General features: G+C 46.0%; 1 protein-coding gene across 2 annotated transcripts in view; it reads right to left on the reverse strand.

Annotated features, from left to right (window-relative positions):
* LOC148017075 (phosphatidylinositol-3-phosphatase SAC1-like) overlaps positions 1-10,919 on the reverse strand; it is a 59,230-nt gene extending 48,311 nt beyond the window's left edge. The window contains exons 1-4 of one of the 2 annotated variants that reach the window (XM_087662644.1): positions 10,587-10,919; positions 10,290-10,496; positions 9,942-10,146; positions 9,649-9,814 (exon numbers count right to left, since the gene is read on the reverse strand). In XM_087662644.1, coding sequence (XP_087518770.1) covers positions 9,649-9,814; positions 9,942-10,146; positions 10,290-10,397 — 479 coding nt within the window. In that variant the 5' untranslated portion in view covers positions 10,398-10,496; positions 10,587-10,919. The remainder of the gene's footprint in view (positions 1-9,648; positions 9,815-9,941; positions 10,147-10,289; positions 10,497-10,586) is intronic. The other variant, XM_087662643.1, reaches the window with a different exon arrangement.
* Between the last annotated feature and the right edge of the window lie 1,001 nt (positions 10,920-11,920).

Here is an 11,920-nt window from a genome sequence, read left to right on the forward strand (position 1 = left end):
CCTGTGTTACCGGCTCTTCCTGCAGATCAAAAGCTCGACGGCGACAACTACCGCATTTGGCGCGTCATGATGTTGGCCATCCTTGAGTCCTATGATTTGGCGAAGCTGGTACAGGAGGAGATCGACCAGCCCTCGGTAAGAGATGAGTCCAAACTCTCTTCCGATGCTCGTGCGGAGTTGGCCAAGGCTCAGTCTCATTGGGACAAACTGAATGCCACGATTTGTTCCTTTCTTTTTCTATCATGTACTACAGCCGTGATCGCTCACATCGAGCACTTGATGGTGGCTCGGGAGATATGGCTGGAGCTTGATCAGATGTACAACCGGATGACCCTTATGAAGCGGGTTTCTTTGAGGCCCAGTTGCCGCCACGATTCGGTACATTTTACTCTGCCCTTATTGCTTCGGGGCGAGAGTCTACTCTTCGGTGGGAAGAGTTGGTTCCTATGGTCTTGGACCAAGAGGAACAGTTAAAGGGACAGAATGCTTCCAAGTCGGAGGCGCTGACAGGTCAAGCGTCTCAGAAGAAGGGGAAGGACCAAAAGAAGAAGAAGAGGGATAACAAGTCCAAGAAGGACAAGGAGAAGGACAAGGATAAAGAATCCACATGCCATATTTGTGGAAAGACTGGCCATTGGAAGAAGGATTGCCCTAACAAAGACAAGGACACCAAGGATTCTAGAGCGGTGGCTACACCCTCATCAGCTGCATTTCTTCATCTAGCTGTCATTGAGGACGCTTCACCGAATGCTTCTGATGCTGCGATGACAGCTCCCCAAGCTCGAGAGTGGATCGTTGATAGTAGTGCCTCCCAGCTCTTCAGTATCTATTGTAGGTCGGGGTAAGATGCAGCTTATTCCAGATGGACGAGGTGGCACCCATACCTCAGAGGTTTTGCATGTACCAGGCTTAGGGTACCATTTCCTGTCAGTTCATAAGATTTGCTCCCTTGGCCTTTTGGTGGAGTTTGCCAGTTCTACAGTGCGAGTCCTTGATCGTGGATCGAGGAAGGTTCTATCATCCGGATATGAGGAGAACGGCATTTATAAATTGAAGTCTTCCACCGCCCTCTCTACTCTTCTTCTTACCTCTCAGTCCCAGTCAGAGTTATGGCATGCTCGGTTTGGTCACCTGAACTATGATTATCTTCGGAGGGCGTCACGTGGACACCTTGTTGGAGGGTTGCCGAATATAGTGGTGAGCCAGCAGCCATGTGTCTTCTGCATACGGGGGAAGCAGCATAGGGATGCCATTCCCCACACAGCTTCGCGGCGGTCTACTTCACCGATGAAGCTTGTATCTACGGATCTATGTGGCCCTATGAGGAATGAGTCCTTGCGTGGGAGCTCGTACTTCATGCTGATCGTAGATGACTTCAGCAGGATGACATGGGCCTATTTTTTGGCACTAAAGTCAGAAGCTTTCTCACACTTCAAGGATTGGCTCCTCTTTGAGGAGAACCGATCGGGCCGGAAATTGAAGACCTTGCGCTCCGACAAGGGCAGTGAATTTGTTTCCAATGAGTTTGCTCGATTTTGTGCATATAAAGGAATTCACCAGGAGTTTGTCAATACCAACACTCCTCAAGAAAATGGCATTCTTGAATGGAAGAACCGCAGTGTGATCAAGATGGCACGCACCATAATGAAGCACCGACAGACCCCTCAAGTTCTGTGGGCCGAGGCTGTGGCTACTGCAGTCCACATCCTTAATCGATCCCCTACTTCGGCCGTGGAAGGGATGACCCCGTTTGAGGCTTACTTTGGGACGAAGCCAGATGTTTCTTACTTCAGGGTCTTTGGGTGTGATGCCTATGTTCACATTCCCAAGGCTCACCGTGATAAATTTGAAGCAGCTTTCCAAAGACAGGTATTTGTTGGCTACAGCTCCCAGTCCCAAGGCTATCGATTGTATGATCCCGTCAAGCGGGATGTGTACACTAGCCGCGATGTGCGGTTTGTGGAGGTTCCGGCCATATCAACGGGTGAGGAGCATCCCGTTCTTGGAGATCCAGGGGAGAGTTGGGCTCCTTCTACAGTTTCACTGGAGGCCGTGCCTTTTGATTATGATTCTGTTTCTGACACAGAGTCTACCATTCCACCGGTCACCCTTGAGGAGTTACCACCGATGGATATTCCCGAGTCTTCTGCTGATGGAGAGAGACGAGGGGAGGTTCGGCCTCCTCCTCGCTGGGCCCGTGATACACTCCGTGATTCAGGGATCAAGGGGGTTCCTGAGGAGTGGGGACTGCAGGATGGTCTGCGGGGGTCACGGCGGCACCAGGCACATTTTATGGAGCTTGTTTGCTCTAACTATTGTTTGATGACCCGTGTTATGCAGGATCGAGAGCCCACCTCCGTGAAGGAGGCTTTACAGTCCGCACCATGGAAAAAAGCTATGGAAGCCGAGTTGGAGGCTATTGAGAGGAATGGCACTTGGTCACTCGTGCCCCGCCCCCCGAATAAGAAGATGATTGGCGTCAAGTGGGTCTTCAAGACCAAATACCTTAGCGATGGTTCTTTGGATAAGCACAAGGCTCGCCTTGTTGCTAAAGGTTTTGCACAGCGCCCAAGGATTGACTGTCATGATACTTTTGCCCCCACAGCTCGTATGGCGACCATTAGAGCTGTTCTTGCCTTGGCTGGCCATAGGAGATGGCCTGTTTACCAGTTGGATGTGAAGTCGGCCTTCCTCAATGGTGATTTGAAGGAGGAGATCTATGTTGAGCACCCTCCTGGCTTTGGATCTTCAGATGGGAAAGTCTACAGGTTGAAGAAGGCCTTGTATGGAATCAAGCAGGCTCCGCGTGCATGGAACGAGAAGATTGATTCGTTCCTCCAGTCTCAGTTGGGATATCGGCGTTCCAAGGCCGATCCGCAGCTTTATGTTCACACTTCCGAGGATGGTTGTGTGCTTTTTGTATTATATGTTGATGATTTGATTGTCACAGGTGATGATGTACAACAGGTCCAAGAGACGAAGTCAGCTTTACATCGGACGTTCGAGATGACGGACTTGGGTCTACTCCTTTTCTTTTTGAGCCATGGGATTTATCAGCCTCAGATGGGGATCTTCATTTCTCAACAGAGATATGTACAGGAGCTCTTAGTGTCTTTTGAGATGGAGGATTGTCGGGCCCTTTCTACTCCTATGGATCCGAATTGGAAGGCCACTTCCCATTCAATTTCTCGAATGGCGGATGCTTCCCGCTATCGTCAGTTGATTGGGTCCTTGATTTGGCTTCTCAACACTAGGGTTGATCTTTGTTTTGTTGTTGGACTCTTGGCAGGGTTCATGAGTGAACCTAAGACGGTGCATTGGCAGGCTGCTCACAGGATACTTCGGTATTTGAGGGGGACATCTGATTTAGGGATTCATTACCCAGCAAGGACAGATGGTTCAAATCTTATACTTGCAGGTTGGAGCGACTCGGATTGGACAGGTGATGTGGACCACAGGCGGTCTACTACAGGTTACTGTTTTACCTTGGGTGCAGGTGTTATCTCATGGAGTAGCAAGAAGCAGCCCACGGTAGCCCTTTCGTCTACTGAGGCGGAGTATCGGGCCGCGTCTTCCACCACATGTGAATTGTGTGGCTTCGGAGATTATTGGAGGAGCTTGGGTGCCCCCAGACTCATCCTACTTTGCTACAATGTGACAATGAGAGTTGCATTGCCTTGGCACGGAACCCTGTTTTTCATGCCCGGACGAAGCACATAGAGATCCAGTACCACTTCATCAGAGAGAAGCTTCTGGATGAGACCATCACTGTGGAGTATTGCAAGACGGAGGACAATCTTGCGGATTTGTTTACGAAGGCATTTCCCCAGGCTTTGGCGACATTCTAGATCCCTTAGGCTTCTACCCTACCCAGGCTCTAAGAGGGGGTGTTAGAGATCACAGCCAGGCAGAGACAGGTGTGCAGTCGGACAGGCAGTCGGACTGCCACGTGGCAGTCCGACCTGTGCAAGCAGTCGGCTGGATATTTTCTACGCCTTGTTTTTGTCCAGATTCTGGCTATAAATAGCCGACATCTCTAGCAATCTCCCACGCTTCTCTGCTCGCAGATTACTGACCGGTGACACGCGTAGATTCCGTCTCTGTTCGCAGATTTCAGACAAGAGACAATGCAAACTGCAGCGGACTTCGAGGTGAACAGCAGGTTGCATCGTCGAGGTGGAGACACGCAGTCCAGCGCACTGTGCCCGTGTATATATCTGCATATCTTTGTATTCAGCACACTTTATACAGCAGATCTTCATCTTCCACTGTCTCTTTCTCTCTCTTCTCTCTCTGCGTTCTCTCTCTCTCAGTCCTACGCTTCCGCACCGCTGCACTCTGACAGTAAGAACTCTATCAATGGTTCTGCAAAGGAAAGTAGGCAGCAATGTAGAGGGTACAGCAAGAAGAAAGGAAGTAGTGAAGCAAGCAATGCGACAATGATCCAAAACCTCGGGCCCCATCAATTGCATCCGAATCAGAGTCCTCCTTGACCTTTTGCCATATAATTAATATCGCAGCTTCAGGTTGGCATGCTGTCTTGCAATTCTGTAGCCACCTCATGCTTTGATCCAAACATTTGGATCCTTCTTTTTGGGGCACCTATATAATCTTTGAGCTTTCTGAAAGTGTGCATGCTCTCTCGATCGAATCTTCCAACAAGCTGATGGACACGAAAAGGAAATCGCATTCCTTGAAGTAATAGGAACTCTCTCTCTGGTTCTTTAGCAGCAGATGCTGCTGATGTATCTAATTCTGATGCAATCCTCTTCATGTATGTCCTAGCTAACTATATAGTAGCAAGTTAATCTTTCCAACCACACCAGTGTCAAGCAACCATTGAGTTGCTATGGCCGGTTTGGCAAGCAAAGAGGCTAACTGAAGCTACTCCTGGACTGTCAGCAAATAAGACACATGCTCAAGCTCAGCATGTAGATGTTGTTGTAGCCAATAAAAGTTCAAGACTATCTTGAGCTTCAATAACTTGAACAACAACTGCTATTGCTGCTCTGGTTCCTATTGTTCCTATGGTGCCAACATCATAGTTGCGATCACTAGTAGCAGAATAGCAATACATATGGTATTGTATATGGTGGATGACAACCCATGTATGAGGGGATTCTTAGCATGATATAGAGGACAAATACAGCATGCTGAGACAGAAGACCATGTGCAGAATTTGGGATTTTTGTGCAAATTACTAGTATTTGTAATGAAATTGATTGCTTGACCTGAACATGTCCAGGACTCAAAAAAAGAGAATTGGCTCAATGCTGATATGGGGATATGGATGCTTGACTTCCATCAAAAGATCATGTATGCGGGCAAGATTGAACATACTAATGTGATGAACAAGGCATGATCTATTTGGATCAGAGTACACACCAGACAACATATGATCGCATGCAATTGTGCAAGCTTGGAATCCCAGTGTGCTATCCTGCATGTATCACAACAAGCATCCCTGTAGTCAACCTCAGACTAGCTCATTTGACATGTTGACAATGACAGTGTTAGACATGGGAATGCATGATAGGTGTTTTGATGCTAATTGATCTATGGATGTGGTATGGTTATGCCTCAAAGATTATATCATAATTGCAAAGGATATTGACACATTGACTTTTTTTGGCAATGACACTTATGGTGGCACTCATATGCTCATGCTAACATTGAGATATCGATGAACTTGTCTATGTTGGCAATTATGTACCCCTATTTTGCAGTGATACTTATGTGGTCATGAGATGATCATGTTTGACAAGTTTATGCTCTTGTTGGCAATGTATTAGCCCTAATCAGCAAGGATTTGGTTTATATTGGCAATGGTTCCTGCGCACAGTGATGCATGGAAGTTGCAAAGTATTGCAGGGATGCAGACTCGGAAAACTGCTGACAAAAGTCAATTACAGCAAAGCCTTCTTATGTGACTGAGCGCGGATCCCATGGCTTGATTCGAAGAGGGCATCGTCCCCTTCGATTTAAGCCAAAAATATTCCCATTCCACCCCAAGGTTTGGGAGATACGCCCAATTTTGTGCTCAGAGGTACTGTGGGACAGGCAGCAGTCCTACACAGTCAGCCCACAAAAGTCAATTACAGCAAAGCCCTGATCATTTATTGTCAAAGATATTTTTAATAGCCTCATAGAGGGGATCGAGAGCTTTAAATTGAATCAAAAATTTTGGCGATCGGAGCTCCCTAGCTCAAGATATTGCCATTTCTGTAACAAGGGGTCTGGTGGACTGCACTTGGGATAGCAGGCCACAAGGGTAAAGCAAAGGCCCAAGAGGACTTCCAACATGAAATAAGGGACTCCTGTGCCTCAATGAATGATCCTAGCTCAGCCGAAGAGGATCGTGAAGACATGTTTGAAGAGGGTGCCCCCGAGATAGACTGCTTCTCTATGCTCAACCATACTCTATGCCAACATGAGACCCGTCATGCCGAACGACATCGAGAGTTGGAACAACGCCATAGGGAGATGGAAACCCGCCAAGATCATCGTCATTCCGAGATGATGGCCAAGATGGACTTACTCATCGAGCGCATGGGTAGCCTCATCCCCGCCATCGCACCCTCCTTGGCTCAGCCCAAGGAGCATGTCCCTCTCCGTGAGGCCAACCTCCCTCCTACCTTGGAGACCAAGCGTAGCCCACAAGGTTTTGGTGGCACCCATGGCTTTCTCCATAGCACCTATGAGCTGGGTGAGCCCTCTATGCGACATGATGAACCCATTCTCCCATCACCCGTGACGAACCCTTCTATCCCATTCTTGGGACAGCAACTCCCCCGTAGTGGAAGCTATATGCAAGGAAAAAATGCAAATTTTGGGCAGCATAGCATGCAGGGTGCACATGGGCAGCATGCACATGGCAGTTTTGGGCAGCAAGGACCCAATGTTCAGTTTGGTTTGCATGTATTGCATGGGCAGCATGGAAATTTTTAGCAGCAAGGCCCTAATGCAGGTGCACATAGGTAGCATGGGAATTTTGGGCAACAAGGCCCTAATAATCAGTTTGGTCCACATATAATGCATGGGCAGCATGGCACCCATGGACATTTTGGTCAACAAGGCATGTATGGGCATTCTCACGGACATGAGTACCATGACCATTGGCATGGGTTCGATGTGCAAAGGCAAGTGCATGCGCCTACTTATGGTCAACATGCATATGATGAGTGTGAATATTTTGAGCAGCATGCATCTGATGACTATATATGTTCTTATGAACTACATTCTAGTCACATACATGGACAACCATCTAGACAGCATTATGTACATGGACAACATCATGCAAATGTATACGAGTATGTACATGGGGAGCAGCATCATTATCAACAATGGAGTGCTCGATATCGTCAGCCACTTGATCATTACTATAAGCAACATGCGCATCCTTATGAGCCACATGATACTTCTCAAGAACGATGCCATGATGAGAGCATCTCACTGCTACAGGCTCATTAGCAGATGCCCCATCAGCCCAAGGCTCTTAACTTTGAATGCCCAGTAATAGCCACGCATGTGAAACTCATGGACATGAAATGCCTAGGGATTGATGCATTGAATGTTGTAGTGATTGCAGCCTCATCTGCTCCAGTCTGATTTGACCTAGTGGTTCCCAATGAGTTATGGACAAGTCAATGCATGCTACTGTATGGGTCGGTAAGGATCTTGTGCCACCATCAGTGCTTGACGATGACACCATGAATTACTTCTATGATACAGTGGATGCATTGAATCACAATTACCCTTTTGACCCCGGTGGTAGTATGGTGATCCATGCTTGTATGGATGACCCTTGTGCTCTTAATGCTTATTATGCAGGTTATCCATTTGATCCCGGGGAACGGAATGGTCTTGGAAAAAGCCTATCCTGATCAGCATTTCACCAATGCAGTTCTTTCCCTACTTCAAGGATGCAATTTTGGTTAAGCAGTAGCTAAATTTGCCCCAGTCTGAAATGCAGACAACTTACAGACAGCATATTATTTCAGAACAGTTTTTACCCTACATTAATGACAATCAAGTGTCACCTATATGACTTGAAAGTATGCTGCATGAGCTTCATTTTGACATGTCACACGCCTCAATCGGAGCTGCCCATAGGAAGTTATAACCAGTTTTCTCCAGCAGGCCTGTTCAGGACAGCATGCTGTCCACTGCTGTCAGCCCCTAATTGTCAAGAAATGGAGGCCAAACTCATATGCTATCAACTTGCACATGTCATATACATCATATACACGATTCTATGCCCCAATTCCCCATGAGATTGTACTTCACCATACCTATATTCTCCTTTGTAATGCTGAGCAAAGTAGTACTCTGCAAACCCCACCCCCCCCCCCCCCCTTTTCCCTGTGAGCCATAAATCCTCTCTTTTTTTTTAGGGCAAAAACCTTCGGGGTCGGGATGGAATGTAAAAGAGTGGGGATAGACGGGTAGGAAACGGATTAGCATGGGAATACCCAGTTATACTAACAGGGTATATAAGGTATTGAGAGACCCAATTAGGGCATCAGTTTTATCAATAATCAAGTCTCTTTTCTCCTTCCTTCCAGCTTTCGTGGCTTCCCTCCTCTTTCTCTCTATTTTCCTATCTTTCTCTCTCTTCTGCTAGTCTTGCTCTCTCTTCTTCTTTCATCTTTTTCCTCTTTCTCTCTCCTCTATGCAGTCCCTCCCTTCTCTCCTTCTCTCTCCTAGGTCTCCTTCATTATAGCGGACATGGATCGGGACGATTGGGATGCGTTAAATAAGCTTGCACGCTCAACCATAGAGCTATCGATTTCTGATGCCTTGCTCTTCAACATTAAAGGTTTGGATTCTGCATATGCCACATTACTAGACTGGAAGAACTGTATGCACAACAAAGTGCTGCAAGCAAAGTGTATTGGCTGAAAAAGCTTATATATTTGCGTATGAAAGAGGGTACAGCAATGTCTACTCACTTGAGTGAGTTTAACTCCATTTTCAGCCAGCTGGTTGCCTTGAAGTTCATTATTGATGAGGATTTTAAGGCCACTTTCTTGCTTTGCACTCTACTAGAGAGTTGGGATACATTCAGGACTGCCATGAGCAATTCTAATATAATCCTTTTGTATGCTGATGTAGAGAGTGCTTTGCTTATGGAAGAGATGAATCGGCAGAACAATGCATCCAGTAAGTCTTCCAGTGCTTTGCATACTAGGGGTAGATGACAACAAAAGGGCAAATATGATGGTGAGGGACGCAGTAAATCACATGGCAAAGATGTTGAATGCCATCATTGTGGCAAGAAGGGTCACTTTAAACGTGACTGCTACAAATGGAAGAAAGAGAAAGGAAAAGGCAAGAACACATATGATAGCAAGAAAGAGAAGGAGGACAGTCAGCCTAAGAAGAGCAGTGTAAAAATTGAAGAGGTGAATGTAGTCACTCATGACATGATCATGCTGTATGCAAGCCAAATTCAGTGTGCCATGTAAAATCCATGTTTGGATGCATTATGCTATCTGACTGCATGCCAACCAGAAAGATCGAGTCACATACAATTGACAGTTAGACACAATATACAATTTGGATGTTTTGAGACACCTTCGACACTTGCAAAAGTGGATGCAAACACAGTTTCAAAGTTGCACAATTTCAGGCACATGAGAAAAGAACCTTAGCTCAGCCTTTGAAGAAGATATTTCGGTCTGCACACTGGCATGGGGGATAGGAATGATTTGGCTCTCTTCGATACCATATATTGCATGATCACATATGCTTCCAACTTGACGTCGTTTGGTGATAAGAATAAGATAGTAAGATCCCAAAAATTTGACACAACCTGCCACATACAACATAATTGGTCTAAATAATGATTCTTCCAATAAGCGAATACAGTAATCAAACTCTGACATATCATCAAGGAGTTACAATGGAAACAAGGCTCATCCACGGATAGAGTTACAGACCAGCAATGCCATAAGCCTTGGTGACAAATGTGAGGCCACCTACAGCACGATTGCCTTCACCAATACGATGCAGCAAGTCATTGCGCTCTTGCAGTGTATACTGAACAGGATCCTCACTAATGTTAAGTTCATATGGCTCTGATCGGTCAATTTTCAGTATTCTCCAGTGCTTTTTGAGCTTGTCAGTTCCAACCAAATAAAACCGCTGCTTGCAACAAGAAGGCACCGATAAATGGCATTTGAATGAAATGCAATACATCAGGCAAACGACCCTCCACTTATGTGCACACACACAGAGGAACTATGAGTGAGTGCAAGTATGGGAACGAAGCGTGCAAAGGCACAAACCTGTCGTGTTTCGAAGAGGCGAAACTTTTCAAGGGAGCAGGGGCTGCTGATTGGATCCTGATTGGATTCAGCTTTGGGTCTTGGACTGGCAAGCTTCAGCTGAGGCATGATGCAAGATGGAAACGATCATAGAATGCTCAAGCAAGCAATCTCTGGAAATCCGAGAAGCTTGGGATCACTTGCAGTGTCTGTTTGTACGGAACATTGCTGTGATAGAGGCAATCAAAAAAGCTGAATGAGTATAGGACCCCGAACCTTGCTGTGAGCGCTTGTTCACAAGTAGCAATAATCACTTACCACCGACGCTTAAAGAGAGAAACCATCAAATACGTCTGCCGTACTGCATCATCGCCGCCGTCGTCGTCGTGCCTCACCCCTTGGGGGAACATTGCTCTTCGAAACAAAAAGACCACTTTTCCCTCATCTCCTGACCAAGGGGAGAGAGATCTGAGAGAGAGAGAGAGAGAGAGAGAGAGAGAGAGATGTCTGTGAGAGGGGGGCGAAGCACGTGCGTTGCTGGATTAAACGCAGGCTAGCCGGTGCGAAAGCCCACGTTGTCATACACGGACTCCGGAGCCTGCTTCTCTTGGAGGGTGACTGAGGGTATCGATCTCTTGCTTGATGGTATTACGAAAGAAAGAAAAATTATTGTCTAATCGGTTAGATCAATGATGCACAAGTTGGGGGGGTTTCTATTGATATTTTTTCTTTGAATGCTTTTGTAAAATAGAAAAGAAAGAAAACTTGGAAGGAAGGAGAGTAAGAATGGTTAGTAGATTAGTGAGCATTTACTCCACAGGAAATTAATATGGGAGTTGGCAAATGTGTTCATCTACAAGCCTCCTCAAAAGTATGGAGCTATAGAGGGTCAGAGTGTACATACATAGGCCTAGTCAACTTTGGTGGATAAGCATCAAGCTCACACAAGCACAAGAGGACCATGGATGGTGAAAGCATCACCTCAACTGAACTATTGGAAGAGGCATGGGCTTCGAAAGAGCACTCCATCAACACAAAGGACAAGAATAAGCTTGGCATCAAAGCTAACCCACTATTGGTTTCTGAACTGCTAGTCATGTCCATGTGTCTCAACAAGGATCCCATTGGATCAACTAGACTAGAAGTACTATGGAACGGATGCTAATTCACACAAAGGCTCCCACTAATGATTACCATGGAGGTGGGCTTTGGATGCCTCATTTTGGATCATGCTCCAATTTTATGGACCCTCAATTCTTTAGAGTTGGATAGGGTTAATGGCATCGCAAATGGCTAGTGGCTAATGTTACACATTTCAAGTAAATGGTGCTCAATTGAATGGTCAAGAAAACCATCAAAAGTTTGAGGGAGGTTATGATTAATAAAGTGGATGACCCACTGGGGACATTTAACAAACAAAGTGCACCAATGTGTTAGATTGCAATCTATGTGGATATGTGAGAAATAACAAAATGAATTGAAATGGGTTGAGGGGGTCTTTTGATCATTTGTATGAAACACCAATGATAGAAGGCTAGAAGTGGATGGCATTCAACTGATGCATTGTAAGCTATTAAGAATGCACTCTTCCCTGATTTTATTAGGAGTTTAAAGAGCAAGAAACTCAAATAGAGTCTTTCCATCCTTCAACT

Source organism: Lygodium microphyllum, chromosome 22 (assembly GCF_053477565.2).
Source record: "Lygodium microphyllum isolate KBCC chromosome 22, Lygodium_microphyllum_v1.1.10, whole genome shotgun sequence".
Lineage (NCBI taxonomy): Eukaryota > Viridiplantae > Streptophyta > Polypodiopsida > Schizaeales > Lygodiaceae > Lygodium > Lygodium microphyllum.